Source organism: Mizuhopecten yessoensis, unplaced genomic scaffold (genome assembly GCF_002113885.1).
Source record: "Mizuhopecten yessoensis strain PY_sf001 unplaced genomic scaffold, ASM211388v2 scaffold201, whole genome shotgun sequence".
Lineage (NCBI taxonomy): Eukaryota > Metazoa > Mollusca > Bivalvia > Pectinida > Pectinidae > Mizuhopecten > Mizuhopecten yessoensis.
The window spans coordinates 150,847-171,632 of record NW_018403428.1 but is presented as its reverse complement, the minus strand read 5'-3'; the positions used below and the strand labels follow the sequence as shown (position 1 = coordinate 171,632).

Sequence of the window (20,786 nt, the reverse complement as noted above, 5' to 3'; positions counted from 1 at the left end):
ATAGCGGGATAAGTCTTTATATGATCACAGCAAAATTAGTCTGTATATGATCATAGCGGGATAAGTCTTTATATGATCACAGCAAAATTAGTCTGTATATGATCATAGCGGGATAAGTCTTTATATGATCACAGCAAAATTAGTCTGTATATGAGCACAGCGAAATAAGTCTGTATATGATCACAACGAAATAAGTCTGTATATGATCACAGCGAAATTAGTCTGTATATGATCACAGCGAAATTAGTCTATATATGAGCACAGAGAAATAAGTCTGTATATGAGCACAGCGAAATAAGTCTGTATATGATCACAATAAGAAAAGTGTATATGATCACAGCGAAACGGAAACATGCGAACAGACTTGACAGATCACGTGTAAATGCGAACAGACTTTGACAGATCACGTGTCAATGAACACGTAGACTTTACAAAGAAAAGGAAGCTCGTGAATGAGTGTATTATAACACGGAAACACATCTTGACTAATCAATCAACCATTGAAAATCAAACGATGGTAAATATTTTATTGATTAAATAAAAACATTGCTAAAAATTAATGAATTCAAAATAATAATTATCAGATTCAATTATCCATCCAGTTATCAATTGTTTGGAATCGACTGGGTCTTCTGCAAGTAGTCTTGTGCTTCCTGCCAAAGATGGACTCTATGATTCATAGTTGACCACACACATGACAGATCTGATCCACAAGCTGTCTGATATAGGACAGTTTTAAGTCCACTGATTTGAATTGTCGAAGTCTGTTACTAGGTACTTAGAAAGCCATTTCTTGGTTTTGTTTCCGACAGAGTCAGATATCCAGTGCACCTATCTGACGGTTGGACCCTTTATCATGTGTTCCTTTAAGTATATCTGCCAACCAGGTTACCAGCAGTTAGATGGGTAGGCTTTACAACAAATACAGTTTTTGTTTTTTCTTCTGTGATATTCTCAGCTATTTCAGTACTATGCTTAGGCACTTCAAGAGATAAAACCTGGTGAATAGTTGTTTTGTAAGACTTTACATAGCCAATGAAAAACAAGACTCTCGTGAACGGTGTAGGGTATATCTAAACCTCGAAATGAATTGTCTAGTAACACTGTTTAACACTAATTGGTGTACACGTGTTATAACTCGCAATAGTCATTGGTTGGATAATTCAACAATAAATATTTTTTTCTTGTGATTATTTATGTATCGATTTATAATCTTGAAAATAATTTACCGAACGTTTTGCAATGAGGAAAATAACTTTATATTTATGAATGTGTATGAGGCTTGTTCAGCAATATAATTTTACTTTTCTTCAGTGTACATAATAGCAAGCATGTCCGTCTGTTGATAACAATAAAAGATCTTATTTAAAGGGAAGATGACGTAGTAGACCCCAGTATGAGTATGATGATGTTCAACAATCGTCGGTCACACCCAGTCCGGCATTTTCTCGCGAGTCTGGCCGGATGGCTGTCTAACGTATGTATTCCTATCAGACAGTGATTCAGGGGCCGCATGTAAGAACACATGATTTCGCCAATGAGTTTAGGGAGAAAGTTGGTACCGCTATAATAGTGAGTGAGTAAAATGCTTGATGCTGTCTGTATAGTGAAGGGGCAAGAACAGAATTTGCCACCTGTATAGGGAGGTCGTAAAATACTACATAACGCCAGTATATCGAGGGGTGAGAACACTTGGCGCCGCAAGTGCTGTGAGGACGTAAGAATGGTTGGTACCCTAAGTGCTGTGAGGACGTAAGAATGGTAAGTACCCTAAGTGCTGTGAGAAAATAAGAATGGTAAGTACCCTAAGTGTTGTGAGGGAGTAAGAATGGTTGGTACCCTCAGTGCTGTGAAGAATTAAGAATGGTTGGTACACTCAGTGCTGTGAGGGAGTAAGAATGGTTGGTACCCTCAGTGCTGTGAGGGAGTAAGAATGGTTGGTACCCTCAGTGCTGTGATGAAGTAAGAATGGTTGTAGTGCTGTGATGAAGTAAGAATGGTTGGTACCCTCAGTGCTGTGAGTAAGAATGGTTGGTACTCTCAGTGTTGTGAGGACGTAAGAAGGGTTGGTACTCTCAGTGCTGTGAGGGAGTAAGAATGGTTGGTACCCTCAGTGCTGTGAGGGAGTAAGAATGGTTGGTACCCTCAGTGCTGTGAGGAAGTAAGAATGGTTGGTACTCTCAGTGCTGTGAGGAAGTAAGAATGGTTGGTACCCTTATTGTTGTGAGGACGTAAGAATGATTGGTACCCTCAGTGCTTCGAGGAAGTAAGAATGGTTGGTACCCTCAGTGCTGTGAGGAAGTAAGAATGTTTGGTACCCTCAGTGCTGGGAGGAAGTAAGAATGGTTGGTACTCTCAGTGCTGTGAGGAAGTAAGAATGGTTGGTACCCTCATTGCTGTGATGAAGTAAGAATGGTTGGTACTCTCAGTGCTGTGAGGAAGTAAGAATGGTTGGTACTCTCAGTGCTGTGATGAAGTAAGAATGGTTGGTACCCTCATTGCTGTGATGAAGTAAGAATGGTTGGTACTCTCAGTGCTGTGAGGAAGTAAGAATGGTTGGTACTCTCAGTGCTGTGATGAAGTAAGAATGGTTGGTACCCTCATTGCTGTGATGAAGTAAGAATGGTTGGTACTCTCAGTGCTGTGAGGAAGTAAGAATGGTTGGTACTCTCAGTGCTGTGATGAAGTAAGAATGGTTGGTACCCTCATTGCTGTGATGAAGTAAGAATGGTCGGTACCCTCATTGCTGTGATGAAGTAAGAATGGTCGGTACCCTCATTGCTGTGATGAAGTAAGAATGGTTGGTACCCTCAGTGCTGTGAGGAAGTAAGAATGGTTGGTACTCTCATTGCTGTGAGGACGTAAGAAATGATTGGTACCCTCAGTGCTTCGAGGAAGTAAGAATGGTTGGTACCCTCAGTGCTGGGAGGAAGTAAGAATGGTTGGTACTCTCAGTGCTTCGAGGAAGTAAGAATGGTTGGTACCCTCAGTGCTTCGAGGAAGTAAGAATGGTTGGTACCCTCAGTGCTTCGAGAAAGTAAGAATGGTTGGTACCCTCAGTGCTGTGAGAAAGTAAGAATGGTTGGTACCCTCAGTGCTGTGAAGAAATAGAAACGGCTGGTACTCTCAGTGCAGTGAAAAAAAGTAAGAATGGTTGGTACCCTCAGTGCTGTGAGGAAATAGAAATAGCTGGTACTCTCAGTGCTGTGAGAAGATAAGAATGATTGGTACTCTCAGTGCTGTGAGGAAGTAAGAATGGTTGGTACTCCCAGTGCTGTGAGGAAATGGAAATGGCTGGTACCCTCAGTGCTGTGAGGAAGTAAGAATGGTTGGTACCCTCAGTGCTGTGAGGAAGTAAGAATGGTTGGTACTCTCAGTGCTGTGAGGAAATAGAAATGGCTGGTACTCTCAGTGCAGTGAAGAAGTAAGAATGGTTGGTACCCTCAGTGCTTTGAGGAAGTAAGAATGGTTGGTACTCTCAGTGCTGTGAGAAAATAAGAATGAATGGTATCCTCAGTGCTGTGAGGAAATAGGGATGGTTGGTTTCCTCAGTGCTGTGAGGAAATAGGGATGGTTGGTTTCCTCAGTGCTGTGAGGAAATAAGAATGTTGTTTTAAGTTTACAGCGATGTCTTTATTTCGAAATATGTGAATGCAACGAAAAGTTAATTGCTTGAGTATTTGCTGAATCGCCTATGTATTGTAGGACAAGACGCATGAGCAGATGCTTAGATCTATGATTGGCTGCAAGTAAGTAATATTTACCATTTATTTTAGGATTAACTTGAAAATATGTTTTATGTTATGGAGGTATAACACAAAAAAACGGTGTGTACTGTAAATAAACCGCGAAGAGTACACTCCGGTTTTTTGTGTTATAGCTACATAACATAAAAAATATATTCAAGTCAATCCTTATAATTTAATCTACTTTTCACAATCCCCGTGAAAATCCACTTTAATGGATGGACTCTTTTCTCTTGATTATTATTTATTTATTATTATTTAGAAATTATTACGCCGCTGTATCAGCCAATCGAAAGCGACGTTACAAACGGCGACGTCACTTTTTTACGTTATGGTCTGATAACATAAATGTTTAAGCCAATGAATATGCTTGTTACAAGCAAGATCAAATTATTCTAATATATGTTGTATATACCGTGTACAGTTAATCGACAAAGTGTTATTCTGTTTCTCCTATTGCTGATATCACTTGAAAAACTTAAAGAGTTGGAACATGGTGACAATCGGTAAGCGTTGCGGATAGGGAATATTCTATTTTATATTGGGGTGTTGCCAGATTTCTCCAGGAAGATTTTCTGTGAGCGAACATCCGGACGAACAAGAGTGATTAACATACGCTGATATAAATGGGATAATAAATGAATCGCAAGGCGCTATTCAACATAAATCTCATAAATATTTCTAAAAGTGACGTCATTATCTATTTGCAGATCAGTACATGAGTGGGGGAAACTGTACGGAAAAGTTCGTGTAAGTACTGTCTCATAAAGGGTAAAGTTGGTGTAGGTACTGTCTCATAAAGGGTAAAGTTGGTAGCAAATATCTGAACGCTTAAGTTGAAATACAGCCCCTATTAGAAATTAATAACATATTTGTTTGTCTAATAAATATAATTTTATTTACCGATATATAACCTCAGTAAGAGTATTAACAATATTGAATTCGTTCGATTAGTAAGGGATTTCCTCCATACCAGGTATGATATGCTTTCAACAATTCCAACACTAATAGTTTGTATAGCATTCCTTAGTTTTTATCATTGCTACAATGTTTTCGATAAGGTTCATATCAGGAATATTTCCCCGCCATGATAATATTATATTTCGTGTTTGTTCTAAAATATTTTGAAGCCCATCGAATTATGACGGAGCAAAATCTTAATGAAAGATATATTCCTGTTTAGAGAACACCAAACGTGCGGAAACCATCTCAAGTCGTTTCCAACTCTTCCTTTGGTATCGGACTCCGTTTACAGATACCTTTCTCTAACAGCACTAAGGAGAAAACATTTTAGTAACGATAGCCACTTATTTACTGATGTTTACAGACAGTTATGTACGGTCGGGATTAGAATAATCCACGACACTTTTTGGATAACTTCTGATCATTCTTATTTGCATATAAAAACATTTTACCACCCGATAAATCCACGAAATAAATTAACATTTCTTTCTCGTTTTCACAGTGTTCATGGTTATCATTTTAGTAGAGATCATTAATTTCAATTCGTAAAGAAGTGTCACATAACACATAACTGACACAATGAATAGCCTTTGTGCATTTTCAACTGAATAACAATGTGCTGTTAGTTTCTAACCAGAGCTGTAAATACACTGTGGCTAACGGTAAACTTTCCCCGAGGTGTGATACGCCTGTAACTTGAAATAATCTTCAGTTTAAATTATAATTAGCTGCTAGATAGTGTGAATTGAGCAGACCTCTCTGGTAGGGGGCTCCCCATTTATTATGGACGTGACGAACTGTTGAATAGTTGAAAGTATGGAATAGTGCCAGGATATCACTGCGCTGACTGTGCTGGATGGTTCCATTTTCATGACCAAATTTCAAAATATACCATAATTTGTAAATAAAAGTAAGAATGAATGTGTGCATTATATGTTGAATATTGAGATGTACATTATAATTTATAAACTGCAATGAATAAGTAACACTCTCTCTCTCTCTCTCTCTCTCTCTAAATACTAGATAAATGTAGTGATTTAAACTATGAAATCCATCTTATGATGTGAATATACAATTATTTATCTTATAAGGAAAGGGCGTTAATAATGTTCATGTAACTTGTGCCCAATCCTCTTGCATTTTTTGGCAATAAAATATGTTTAAACTAAACCATTTATTATGGTATATAATGATATGTACGTACACAATCCAGAGAGCTTGTTAGGTAGGGGCTGTCCCAATCACCTGCTCTCTGTATTGGAACCTGTAATAGTTTGTTTTAATTTATCAATATATTACGTATTACAACTGTTCTTAACTAAAAAATGATATAATGTCTATATATTTTTACATTAAGATGATTGATCTCTGCTATGTAACTATACGTTTTATACAGTGTAACTATATACTTGCACGATGTAATTGTGATATATGACACTATAATAAACAAAATTGAATTGACTGCACGGGTGGATAACGTTCCGAACGTCATTAAAAGTTATGATTTGGTACGCTGGGTCGTCATGTCTATTTATAGACAGTTGTATTCCTCCCGTTGACACAAAACTGGTGTGAAGGTTTGACTTTTTGTATTATACATTTTGTTGCTATTATATGGATGTTGACATCTTTGTCCAATAGTACATGTATGGCACTAGGATGATGCTCATAACTCTGAAGTATGATATACTGACCCTTCTTTAGATACACGCCACGGTATGAATTGATATATAGATTGTTGTTTAATAAATAATTGCTGCTTTTCAGCAATACAAAGATGAGTTCTACGACGCCTGGACACGTCAGAAGCTGGATGTTGTTATCTGTCCTCAGTTTGGCTTCGTCGCTCCTCCGTACGGCTACCTATTTAAAACATTTGGTACGTACCTCTACGTTGATACCTTGGTAACCATACTTCTGAAAGGTTCGCATGTACCTTAGTTATTTGAAAATCATGGCTTCCTCTTGTGATGTGTTATTAATAATTTGATATTAGCATCGTGGATCTATTATACCAAAGTAGAACAAAAAAACAGACACATGAAGATCAGGCTTACGTGCCAATATTGTTGTCGTCTACTTCACTCGGAACTAAAGGTTGATACCACCTGTTCATTGACCAGGAAAAATCGCCGGAGCGCGAAAGGAAACACGACATTTTCTTTTAAAGTTATGTGATAAATATAGCTAATGAGATTTTCTATCATTTAGATAAGGTGTACTAATATAATATGAACATTTCTTCTTAAAATATTTTAAATTGCTGTCGTGGTTTATTTGACAGGCGGAGGTATATTTGCCCCTATATATAACCTACTTAATTACCCCGCTGGGTGCCTCCCAGTGACCGCAGTATCAGCCAATGACATTGATGGCATGAAGAACTATCCAGAAAACACAGCGTTCGAGAAAAATATCAAAAAGGTTTGATATATTTATGCTTATATGTATTTATATAAACCGGAGATCTGAAATTAATTAAACAATAGCGTACGTGTACAATAAGCAGATGCATAGATTTGTTTTGTTTATTAAATACATACACTGATGTACCTACAGTGTACTAGCTATAGAAGAATCCTTCTGGAAAATATAATTTTAACGGTGTTCATAGTTTATTCAAAATGCAGAAAAATATGGATTGATTTCATTTTTTGAGTGTGTGATATGCGTTATTCTTTATCAAACCAGGTAACTGAAGGATCCGAGGGTCTACCTGTGGGACTCCAGGTGGTAGGCCAACAATGGCAGGAGGAACTCGTCCTAAGAGTTATGAAGGAGATAGAGGAAGCTATTAAGTCCTAACAGGACCGTGACCTAACAGGACCGTGTCCTACCGCCCTTCAAACTTCTGCTCTTCGTACTGATCGTGGGAAACAGACTTAACTAACACAAGCTAATTATAAGCGATTTACATTGTTATCTTTCAAGACAAACGAGAAGTCAGCATGCTAGATACATTTTCCCTCCCTGTGAATGCTGTAGGGATCTTTCGTCCGACCGTCTTTTCCACCGTGGAGTTAAGTACCTCAAAATAACTTGCATGTATTATTCTGAAAGAAAAAGAGACGCATTCAATATTAAGAAAAGTTGCACATATATCCGCTAGATACACACACGCTCATCCATGTTGTGTTATAAATAAGTATTACCTATAACCTTATCTTAAACAAGTTGTGATAATATATTAGTTGTAATGTACGTATTTAAGTTCATGTGCAAGTTTCGTCTTACAGGTATTATATCTCACTCACAAATGTACATATATATATATATCGTAAATCGTACTGTTTATTAACCATTGATCGCCATAATTTAAGCATATATAACGTATTCATTCACATTTAAACGACAAGGAAATGGATACAAATAAATAATCAAATTAAATTATTCAATCTGGAAACTAAAATGTGCCGTGTTTGCGTTTGTTTTTAACTTCTGTGTTATATTATACATTTATTCATATTAAAAATTACTGAAATGTAAATTAATATGAAGACTGTTTTTTGGGGATTTTTTCGTTATAATTTACTTCACCCACCTGCGCCTCACCTATATAGAAGTCGACATCAACCACGGAAATAATGATTTCGGACCAAGACGTTTGAGCAATGGCTTACTCGAGCATCTTACAGAGCTTACCATGACATTTTGTTTATGAGGATTCTACAAACGTGAAGGTTCGCATCCTCATCAGTAATGTGTCCTCGGAAATAGTGTAACACAGAAGCGTGATTTCCTAGTATTTCGTCTTTCGAAAAGTTGAGTTTCCTTGCTTATCTAGCAGGCCTAGTTATTTATGCAAGCAAGATAATTATATTAGATGTTTTGTCTGCAGACACATCTATAGACTTATCATGCAGATCTTTGAGTATTGTTTGGACATCGGGGCCAAGAATTACAGATTTATTTTCATTTTGGATATCAAACTACTTATTCTTCTTTGAATGGTAGACCAGACAGATTTAACCCACGCTAAAAGTTAATCCGATTCGGCGTGATCTTGTTTTGACCATTGACTGGCCAAGTCCTCAACATGTAATCTATCGGTATCTTGTCTTTACTGTAGATGCTCATTGATTTCATATTCTCAGCTAATTACTTGTTCCTCTGCTTTCATCTTTTTACCTCATTCATGAAAGAATTATTCAGGGATGAACGTAAAACACACACAGGTGGTTGAAACTTTAAAAATTGGTAAAAGACACAGTATGACAAAAACCGATTACACTGAATCATACAGCTGGTATGCTAGTGCCAAAAAGATGGAAGTCCAAAATGTCTAAAAGAACAAAATATAAGAGACACCCGGTCACCGTTGAAACCTTCCACTTTCGGGGAAACTCCACTCTGTACAACTTTCTTGTGCATACCTGAAAATATAATCACAATATTTTCAAAATATTGACACACTGTATATGCCATTAAGCAGGCATCCAAGTCGATGACATTTGTTTTATTTTGAAACATTATTCCAATGTCTCCTATTGTGGCCATTTGAATCAAGTTGAGCTAGAGGCAATGGCTTCTAATTGTCACAATAGAGTTCATCAAGGAAGGATCACGGAAGGATTTGACAACATATATCAACACAGTAAAGTCCACCTACAGCATCAAATATACACGTGAGGAAGAAACCAGTGACACTATGCCCTTCTCTGACACCATTCTGGTCAAGAAGTATGACGGAACCCTGAAGGGATTGGTCTATAGGGAAAACACACACACAGCCAAATGTCTGAACCTGTTATTGCATCTCCGTTTGCACTAGATTTAGTTCGTGCTTTGCTCAAAAGATGTGATGCGATATAGGTTGTCACAATGGCAGAAGCACACCAATGTGGCTTTCCGCAATCGTCACTTACTAGGATGTAAGTTGATGTGAATGCAATAAGAAGATCAACAAAATGTCTTTCAAGGAAGGGGACGAGGATATTGGTCAGGTGGATAGTCCCTAAACAATTTTATAAAGGAATTGAACGAACCTATCCGACAGGCGTATCAAGGTGACGTCATACCTGTAGCAATAGTCATGATACCTCAAGCAACACTGCGAAACACCGTTCAGACTATCAAGCTAAATCACGCGACATCATAATTCAGAGATACAAGAAAAGCGTAACACACAGACATGTGATTAAACCTATAAGAAATAGTAAGTGATACAGTACACCAAAAAGGAATTAGACTGTGTCATACAGGTGTTTCGTGTTTCTAGGACTCGTCAGTGATTATGGGGGCCAAAATGCTGGAAATCTAAATAGGTCTAGTCTACTGGTGAACAGAAGGGTGTGTGCATAAAAACCTGTAATTAACCTTATACCTTCAGAGTACTGGTTAATTAGTGAAGTGAAACTACTGAAAGACATCAAAGCAGCAAACCCATGATTGGAAGAAATTCGTCAGGTCATATATAAAACAATGGAAGCCCTACATCACTACACAGACAATAACAGTTCATACTACAAAACAAAGTCATGTTATTGACTGTCATTATTCCGTCGCAATGGCCAGAAAAAAACATCCGTGTATGCGGCAGTCAGTGTTAATGACACCATCTGTATTTCCTATTTCATTTATTACATTTAAATACAACTCGATGAGGCACAGATATCGCCTATTAAAACCCTTTCCAGAAGGGAAAATAGTCATACATACTATATTTAAATATAGTACATACAGAATATGTATATAGAAGATATGATAAATGGTACATATATTTATATTCAGATAAATAGAAGAAAAAATAACCAATTTGTGCTAGATACACAGATATTAACAATTAGAACCCCGGAGATTTTAATATAATCTTGTATTTGGTTAGACGCACTTCAAAAGTCACTGTCACTACACAGTACCATACTTACAAATTACACCAGGGTTAGTATGAATGATAAAGAAAGTTAGTAATTTAAATTACAGTGAATATTTAGTGACGTAAACAAGACGGGTGCGTTGTCAGTGTCGAATCAGGGGAGTTAACTCGTACGACCTTATCTCATATTCCTTGTCCCAAAGCATCACCCAAATATTTTCAGACGGCAGCAAAACTCTCTAAATAGATTTTAAATTCTTATCCCTATCTTACTATGGCAAAAATATAAAACCTCAACTATAGTTTTCTTTCTTTGTTTTTAACATAAAAAGTCCGAAATAGCTAGTTGATTAGCTTTAGTGATAAAAAAACCCTTTCTTTCGTTGAAAAAAACAGCAAGGGAAGTAACTCGTACTCAAGATAGTGAGTGGATTCTGCGAGCAACAGTTTACATACTGGTCTATTTTCTTGTTTTTTTTTATGCCTATTTATTACAAATATCATTATGATGTGATGTGTGATGAAAATATATTAAAATTATTAGAAATGTCATTTATTGTATATATACATTTTTTAATCACATCTATAATATTATATAATGAATTAATTTAAAGATTTAAGTATGGATTGGTTGATAACTGATTAAGACAAGTTATTATAAAATGCTTCTCTATTTATGCTGAATATATTGAAAAGTGTACTATTTGTTTTTCTTCTGTAATATATGTCTTAGCAATTATAGTGTTAAAATCCAGTAATTGCTTTGTATGTAATCTAGGGAGATGAATATAAAAGATCACTTTTAGAAGAGTAGGAAGTTGCGCAATTTTGAGCGTTTAATAACCCTTTATCTGGAAGATGTTTGGCCATAAAGAGAGCCGTCATGTGGGGGTATTAATTCTATGTCTGCAGAATAGTTCATGTGGGGGTATTAATTCTATGTCTGCAGAATAGTGCAAATTCGGTTCTGTTCTTCCTTGTTCAGTTAAACGTCGTCTGGGAATGGCGTTCAATGACATCATCCCACTCAGCTGCCATTATGCAGGAGTGATCCCAAAACACAGTATTTTATTGCTATCGAAGTAGAAGTTGATGTTGTGCTAATTGGATTTTTTTACTCTATTTATGATATTCTAATTTTCTTGCGTGAAAAGCGCGTCTGGTAAACAATATTAAAATGGTTTCACTTTTAACAATTCCTGGTTGTTACTTGATAACTTTAAAGGATGAGAAAGTCAGCAGAACACATTTGACGATGTATTGTTGCGTGCAACGGTAGCGACCCCAGGTGTATGTGGTCAAAGGTCACGATGTCAAAATGAAAAGGATGCACGCGCAGTGAAGAGAGCACTGATCTCACGTGCTCGGCACAAACTCTGAAGTGACTTGGAAAGGCAATTGATCCCCACCAGACGAAGTAGATCTTTGTTAATCCATACGGAATTGTAAGTAAACCTGGACCTGTCTTTATGTCACTGTTTGCAAATGCATTTCCATTTCTTGTTCAAATGAACTTTAATCCATTTTTGAACACGAGAAATGTTGTATGGATTCGAGCCATTTTCGGTTATCGTCTAGGTATCAATATAACTTTGATAAATGAATAAGCTTGGTAAGTGATATAAAAAAAGTTTCCTATTTACATGAATGGAGATAAAAAAAATTTTTTTTTCAATTATTGTATTGCTAAACTAATAAATAAATTCGACCCCCCCCCCCCCACCCCCCCTCCATTAATACATACAAATAGAATATATTATGTGGGTGGGAAAATACATGGTAGAATTAAGTTCAAAACAAATGGCTTTTCAAGACAGTTTAATCAAGGAAACATGATGGCAGATCCAACACGGGTCTTTGTTTGCAGAAATAGCAAGGGTAAAGGTCGACAGCTTAATCAAGAGTCTATGTTTACAGGAATAGCAAGGGTAAAAGTTGACAGCTCCATCAAGGGTCTTCAATTGCAGGAATAGCAAGGGTAAAGGTCAACAGCTGCAACACGAGTCTTATTTGCAGGAATAACAAGGGTAAAGGTTGACAGCTCCATCAAGGGTCATTGTTCGCAGGAATAGCAAGGGGAAAGGTAGATAGCTCTATCAAGGGTCTTTGTTTGCAGGAATAGCAAGGGTAAAGGTCAACAGCTTCATCAAGGGTATTTGCTTGCAGAAATAGCAAGCGTAAAAGTCAAGAGCTCCATCAAGGGTCTTTGTTTGCAGGAATAGCAAGGGTAAAGGTAAACAGTTAAATCAAGGGGTTTTGTTTGCAGGAATAGCATAGGTAAAGTTCAAGAGATCCACCAAGGGTTTTTGTTTGCAGGAATAGCAAGAGTAAAGGTCAAGAGCTCCATCAAGGGTATTTGCTTGCAGGAATAGCAAGGGTAAAAGTCAAGAGCTCCATCAAGGGTTTTTGTTTGCAGTAATAGCAAGGGTTAAGGTCAAGAGCTTCATCAAGGGTGTTTGTTGGCAGGATAAGTAAGGGTAAAGGTTGACAGCTCCATCAAGGGTCTTTGCTTGCAGGTATAGCAAGAGTAAAGGTCCAGCGCTCAATTCAGAGTCTTTGTTTGCAGGAATAGCAAGGGTAAAGTTCAAGAGCTCCATCAAGGGTTTTTGTTTGCAGGAATAGTAAGGGTTAAGGTTGACAGCTCCATCAAGGGTCTTGTTTGCAGGAATAGCAAGGGAAAATGCAGACAGCTCTATCAAGGGTTTTTGTTTGCAGGAACAGCAAGGGTAAAGGTAGATAGTTAAATCAAGGGTCTTTGTTTGCATGAATAGCAAGGGTAAAGGTTGACAGCTCCATCAAGGTTACAAATTGAAAGTACATGCCAGCAGTATCACCAAGGGAACGTATTGACAGCCCTGTCAAAGGAGCGTGTTCGAGATTTCATTAATGGTACCTGTTGACAGCCAGTAGAAAAATTGACAGGTCAGGCCGGCAGTATAAGCTGAGAATAACCATCAAAGTTTTAGTAAAGCCAGGGTGTTGATTTTTTTCCCCTGACATACCACAGTCTTTCTTATATCTCTTTGTGTCATCACTTTTATGTTCTACCTTATTATTTTTTCATGAAATCTGTTATAGCCTGTCCTTTGCTGTTTTACCGTTTTTATGTAGTTTTTATGTCATAAAACTAGACACAGAGTCATTACGTCTTCCCAGCAACCATTGTTTAAGCACTGAATCTTTAATAAGAAATTGCCTGGGTGTCAACTTTTAAACTGATAAAGAAACCATTTGAAGTGTAATAGATCACCAATAGAAGATGTGCTGTACTGTAAATAGGTCACTGTTATCTTCACCTTAAGGTCAAGAAGCAAATCTGCGCTAAATATCTTTTCTTGATCTAGCCTAGTTTTTGAACTAGCATGCTGATAATAGATACTTTAAATGTTTAACACGACAGGACATTTTTATTTGCTTTTGTGTGACATAACAGTGTCTTTTTTTCTGATGTATATAGTTACAAACAGTGCTGACTTTTCCAGGAATAAGTGGAACAACATGCATGGGTAATCGCTTCCAAACATGAGAATTTATTTGGAGCAACATTGTCATTGAGGCGAGTCGCCATCAGCATGCTGACTTTTGTCAGTGTTTTTTCTACATAATTTTACAGCAGGCTGTTCCTGGAAAAATATAGCAATGATCAAATTGGGAAGAAACCCCGCTATTTTTCATCATTTGGGAAAAAATGGGTTTGGTTGGGGTGTGTTTAGAGTTGGGGGCAGCTGGTTTTCAGCTGTAAATAAAGCAAGGCAAAACAATCACTGATTGCATCATTACAAATGACCTTGACAATGGTATGACTGCAAAGATTTGGCCATTGTACAGCTACGAACATTTGACCATTGCATGGCTACAAACATTTGACCATTTTATCATGGCTACGAACATTTGACCATTATATCATGGAGCCCTACGAACATTTGACCATTGCATGACTATGAACATTTGACCATTATATCATGACTACGAACATTTGACCATTGTATAGCTACGAACATTTGACCATTGTATGGCTATGCAAACAATATTTTCTATTGTATTGCTGAAAAGAAAAAATAATGGACATAGTCATTTGTACAAGATAAAAGTGTATTGAGTAGAGATTGACACAAAGAAGGACACAATGATGTGTTGTGAGATTGATTCGATCACGTCCCTGTATAGAACCGTGGACATTTGTATAGTACTAAGTGATGGGGTTATCAGTTTATGAATCGGCAAAGACAGAAAAACAAAAGAGTTTTCTGTTTAACAAAGATAAAATCTTTTCCGTTGCGTTTATTGTGAGGAGATAGTTGAACATTGAGAGATACAAAAATGCCATTACTCTATTCAAATACTGATAGATCTTTTGTGTCCCTACAGGACAGGGTAATCAACTGTAAATGGCCGTTCGGAGTGGTCATTTGTGGACAGAATGATTGACATTGGCCGCATGCTGTACCAACACGAAGATGGTGAGTCAGATTTGTTGATTGCATATATTTTATTGTTGGTGCTACAATTTACGATGCTTCCTAGTATTAATTGGAAGTCTGATATTCTCTCGGCTACTCAAGTGACCTGCATGCACGACCACAGCATGCAAACGCTCAGAGGATATTGATCTTTTAGCGCTGACGGGCGGAAATCGACCAAATGCTATGGGCAAACGCCTAATGTGTCAGAGGAATGCTGTGTATCAAAATGTGCCACTAGCCAATGAAACTGCAAAGAAATGCACTATGAATAAACCAACTGAATCCTGTGGGATTTTAATTCCAGCCCTTGATATAATCCAATATATAGGTGGTATATTCCTCTCTCCAGGTGCTGGACCAAGATCTGCAGGGGAAATAAATTAACTTTCTTACAATATAAGGACATAATATTAATGAAATTTTCCCCATCTAGGATTAGTGTCTGTTTTTGTCACTCCTTTTTGATTGATCCAATGTCCTGCGGTATTTCATCAGGCTCTGTCCAATGTGGTGGGGATTAAGTCTGTCCAGTGTCTTTAGGGACAGAGGTTGAGCCCGTGTCTGCTAATCCCTCAGGCTCTGGAATACAGCCAAACTCCAAATGCCCTGAGAGTATAATGTTGTGATATTGGGATCAGGGGACAAATAAAGACCATCCTCCAGTAGATTGCCTCTGTAAATAACCATATGGTAGTATTTGAAGGAGCCATATTTATGGTCAGTTGACCCTTATTAAGCCTGTGGTCAAGTAAGGTGGACAGACCTTAGTGGTCAGTTATAACTCACGAAACAGACAGATCAGCCGTTTAAAATGTTTGAAGTCATCTTCACTTTGTTGATATAATGATAAATATAAGGTCCTCTAGTTGTGTGTCCCCCTTGCCCCCACCACTTTGTAGTAGAGTAGAGCATTGCTATATCTACTCTACTGAAATGTCAGTAACATCAAGCTGCACCTAAAGAGTGGGTCCATTAGGTTTTGTACTACTCTGCTGGACATTGACATATAGGTCAGTGTCCTATATATGCCAGTGTCCTGTATATACCAGTGTCCTGTATATGTCAGTGTCCTGTATATGCCAGTGTCCTGTATATGCCAGGTCAGTGTCCTGTATATGCCAGTGTCCTGTATAGGTCAGTGTCTTATATATGTAAGTGTCCTGTATATGCCAGTGTCCTGTATATGCCAGTGTCCTGTATATGTCAGTGTCCTGTATATGTCAGTGTCTTATATATGCCAGTGTCCTGTATATGCCAGTGTCCTGTATATGCCAGTGTCCTGTATATGTCAGTGTCCTGTATATGTCAGTGTCCTGTATATGCCTGTGTCCTGTATATGTCAGTGTCCTGTATATGTCAGTGTCTTCTATATGCCAGTGTCCTGTATATGCCAGTGTCCTGTATAGGCCAGTGTCCTGTATATACCAGTGTCCTGTATAGGTCAGTGTCCTGTATATGTCAGTGTCCTGTATACGTCAGTGTCCTGTATAGGCCAGTGTCCTGTATATGCCAGCGTCCTGTATATGTCAGTGTCCTATATATGTCAGTGTCCTGTAACCACTACCAGGACACTGCTGTAAGCCATATTTGAATTACCAATAGGTGCAGTTAGAATAGTTGCTACAATTCAATATTCAAAATATTTGAATGATATGTATAATGTTTATTATATTTCTTTTATTTTCCTGTCATTGTGACAAATTAAAAGCTATTTATAGATAGTTATCCATCAATGTTTCTTGGATACAGTACTAAAGGGTAGTTGAACAGTGATTTATAAAAAAAAAAGGGTGGTCGCCTTCTGTTTTGTGGAAATATTTGCATGTCGACATTTTTTCACTGATTATGGTGTAGATATTTTCCCATCGGTTATGGTTCTAAAACTATGAATTCTTTTTTTATAATAATCTGTTACTAAATATTTCTGTGTGATTTTTTTTGCATTCATTTACTCAACATGAAAAATGTGAGTATTTTCACACACATCCCCCCAAAATGTCCGCTTTTACAGTATATGACATAGGTCAGCCAGCCACAATTTTACAAGTGTCTGATATATACTTTACTACATCAGTTTGTGCTAGACAAGTGTCTGTTATATACTTTACTGCATCAGTTTGTGCTAGACAAGTGTCTGATATATACTTTACTGTATCAGTTTGTGCTAGACAAGTGTCTGATATATACTTTACTGCAAATTTTCAACAGCATGCATGTCTGAATGTTACTTGATGAAGCCAGAGGGACACTATAATGTTCCACATGAAATCAAATTTAAAACAGGCTTTGAAAAATCAATGAAACTGAAGTGTTTTGTCAACAAATCCATACAAAAACACTTGTTTGTAGACCGTGATCTGGTGGGCCTGTCTCCATGTTTGTAAAGACCGATCACAATCGAAGTGCAGCCATTGTCAGCATGTAGTTTGTGTTGACATTGACCATGGGGTTGTTTGAACAGTTAGAGAATTCTCAGGACTGGAAGTTTGACTTCTTTACCTCTTTGTTTAAAAACCACTGCCCATATAAAATCTATGGCACTTATTAGAACACTTAATACCCAACAAGATTTCCTGGAAAAATTGAAAAAAAATGCATAAATATGTATTAAGGAAAGTACATCCTTTTTCCACTGTATGTTATATGGTGGCTGTGTAATAGAATCACTGATAAGTTGAGAGCATAACTGGGATAAAATTAAATAGAGAAAACTTCAGGTATTACTGGAGTAAATGATACTATTTGACTATAATTATTCAGCTAATATCACATTTTCCTAAAGCATTGTCTCTCTCTATGATTTTTTTGTTTTCAATTTTAAAAAGCTATTTGATTATATATTTTTCCCCAGAAAAAAACCCAGTATTTCTGGTGAAGTCAACTTTCACTTCATATTGCATTTTGCTAAGAGGAGATAATCAATAAGCTATACAAATGTCACAATCTTCTGTCTATTTACAGTAAAGGGAGATAATAAACAATATAAATGTCACCTTCTGCTTCTATATATAAACTGTAAGGAGAGATAATAAAATCTACAAATGTCACATTCTACTTCTGTAAATGAAATGTGAGGGGGAAAACATACACATATACTGTAAGGGGAGCTAATATGATAAACTATCCAACTAGCCCACTTCTACCACTTCCATATAAACTGTAAGGGGAGATAATACATTTTACAAATTTCACCTTCTATTTCCATATATAAACTGTAAGTGGAGATTATAAACTTTACAAATTTCACCTCCTACTTTCATTATAAACTGTAAGGGGAGATTATAAACTTTACAAATTTCACCTCCTACTTTTATTACATGTATAAACTGTAAGGGGAGATTATAAACTTTACAAATTTCACCTCCTACTTTCAGTATAAACTGTAAGGGGAAAATAAACTTTACAAATTTCACGTCCTACTTTCATTATAAACTGTAAGGGGAGATTATAAACTTTACAAATTTCACCTTCTACTTCCATATATAAACTGTAAGGGGAAAATAAACTTTACAAATTTCACCTCCTACTTTCATTATAAACTGTAAGGGGAGGTAATACACTTTACAAATTTCACCTCCTACTTTCATTATAAACTGTAATGGGAAATAATAAACTTTACAAAAGTCGCCTTTTACTGCCATGTTTAAACTGTAAGTGGAAAAAAAAGACTTTACACATATCGCCTTCTCTTTCTGTATATAAACTGTAAGGGAACATAATTATCTATACAATTCTAAGGAAAGATAATAAAATACAACTATTACCCTCAACTTGTGTATATAAACTGTAAGGGGAAGTACTGAATTATTAGCTCACCTGGCCAGAAGGGCCAAGTGAGCTTATGGCATGGTGCGTCGTCCATCGTCCGTCCGTCCGGCTTCAACTTTTTACTTTAAACAACTTCTTCTCATTAACCAAGAGGCCCAGGCTGATAATATTTGGCCAGCAGCATGCTGGGATGAAGGGCTGCCAAGTAAGTTCAAATGAATGACCTTANCATGCTGGGATGAAGGGCTGCCAAGTTTGTTCAAATGAATGACCTTAATCAACTTTCAAGGTCACAGGTGTCAAATGTCTTAAAATCTTCAAACAACTTCTTCTTGATAACCAAAAGGCTGAGGGTTCCGATATTGAGCCTGTAGCATGCTGGGATGAAGGGCTACCAAGTTTGTTCAAATTAATGACCTTGACCCCCTTTCAAGGTCACAGGGATCAAATGTCGTAAAATCTTCAAACAACTTCTTCTTGATAACCAAAAGGCTGAGGGTACCGATATTGAGCCTGTAGCATGCTGGGATGAAGGGCTACCAAGTTTGTTCAAATTAATGACCTTTTCCCAGTTTCAACTTAATGTCCTTGTTCGACATTCGAGGTCACAGGCGTCATATGTTTATGAATCAAACACTGATATTCTGCATGTAGCTGTTATTTAGTCCACTATTAAGTTTAATTAGGTGTGAAATTAATACCAGGTGAGCGATGCAGGCCCATTGGGCCTCTTTTTAAATGTCACCGTCTACTTCTATTTATATAAAAAATTATATATTTATATATACTTCTTCTCTATACTTAAACTGTAAGTGGAGATAATAAACTAAACTATACAAATGCTGACTGCTGTATGTGTATGCTGTAAGGCCCCCTTCCCCCATTACTTCTGTATGCGTATACTCTAAGGGAAGATAACAAACAATTTAAATATCCCCCATTTACTTTATGTAAATTGAAAGGGGAGAAAATTCAGTAAGGTAAATCAGAGATAGTTCCCTGTACAAAAGCCCCCCCCTTTACCTGTGTATACATTTACTGTAAGGGGAGATAAAAAAATTATACAAATGGTACCTTTTACTTTTGTTTATAAACTGTAAGAGGAGGTAATTAAACAAAATATACCAATGTAATGTTTTCATCTTTTTATGAACTCAAAGGGAGATTATATGCTTAAATATCACCCTCTTCTGTACATAACCTATAAGGGAAGATAATAAACTTCATTGTCACCCTCTTCTGTACATAACCTATAAGGGGAAATAATAAACTTAAATGTCACCCTCTTCTGTACATAACCTATAAGGGGAGATAATAAACTTAAATGTCACCCTCTTCTGTACTTAACCTATAAGGGAAGATAATATACTTAAATGTCACCCTCTTCTGTACATAACCTATAAGGGGAAATAATATACTTAAATGTCACCTTCTGTACTTAACCTATAAGGGGAAATAATAAACTTAAATGTCACCCTCTTATGTGCATAACCTATAAGGGGAGATAATATACTTAAATTTCACCCTCTTTTGTACACAACCTATAAGGGGAAATAATATACTTAAATGTCACCCTCTTCTGTACATAACCTATAAGGGGAAATAATATACTTAAATGTCACCTTCTGTACTTAACCTATAAGGGGAAATAATAAACTTAAATGTCACCTTCTTCTGTACTTAACCTATAAGGGGAAATAACATACTTAAATGTCACCCTCTTCTGTACATAACCTATAAGGGGAGATAATATACTTAAATGTCACCCTCTTCTGTACTTAACCTATAAGGGGAGATAATATACTTAAATGTCACTTTCTTCTGTACTAAACCTATAAGGGGAAATAATAAACTTAAATGTCACCCTCTTCTGTACATAACCTATAAGGGGAGATAATATACTTAAATGTCACCCTCTTCTGTACTTAACCTATAAGGGGAGATAATATACTTAAATGTCACTTTCTTCTGTACTAAACCTATAAGGGGAAATAATAAACTTAAATGTCACCCTCTTCTGTACATAACCTA

At 36.8% G+C, this 20,786-nt stretch overlaps 2 protein-coding genes across 4 annotated transcripts in view; both read left to right on the top strand.

Annotated features, from left to right (window-relative positions):
• The window catches only part of LOC110460495 (vitamin D3 hydroxylase-associated protein-like), an 18,247-nt gene extending 10,110 nt beyond the window's left edge, over positions 1-8,137 (top strand). The window contains exons 13-18 of one of the 2 annotated variants that reach the window (XM_021513478.1): positions 1,372-1,477; positions 3,706-3,749; positions 4,457-4,496; positions 6,477-6,588; positions 6,994-7,133; positions 7,401-8,137. In XM_021513478.1, the coding sequence (XP_021369153.1) occupies positions 1,372-1,477; positions 3,706-3,749; positions 4,457-4,496; positions 6,477-6,588; positions 6,994-7,133; positions 7,401-7,514 (556 nt within the window). In that variant the 3' untranslated portion in view covers positions 7,515-8,137. The remainder of the gene's footprint in view (positions 1-1,371; positions 1,478-3,705; positions 3,750-4,456; positions 4,497-6,476; positions 6,589-6,993; positions 7,134-7,400) is intronic. The other variant, XR_002464032.1, reaches the window with a different exon arrangement.
• A 3,750-nt stretch (positions 8,138-11,887) lies between these two features.
• LOC110459909 (neuroglian-like) overlaps positions 11,888-20,786 on the top strand; it is a 156,424-nt gene continuing 147,525 nt past the window's right edge. For both annotated transcript variants that reach the window (XM_021512540.1, XM_021512727.1), the window contains exons 1-2: positions 11,888-11,969; positions 14,893-14,984. The gene's annotated coding sequence lies outside the window, so the exon portion shown is untranslated. The remainder of the gene's footprint in view (positions 11,970-14,892; positions 14,985-20,786) is intronic.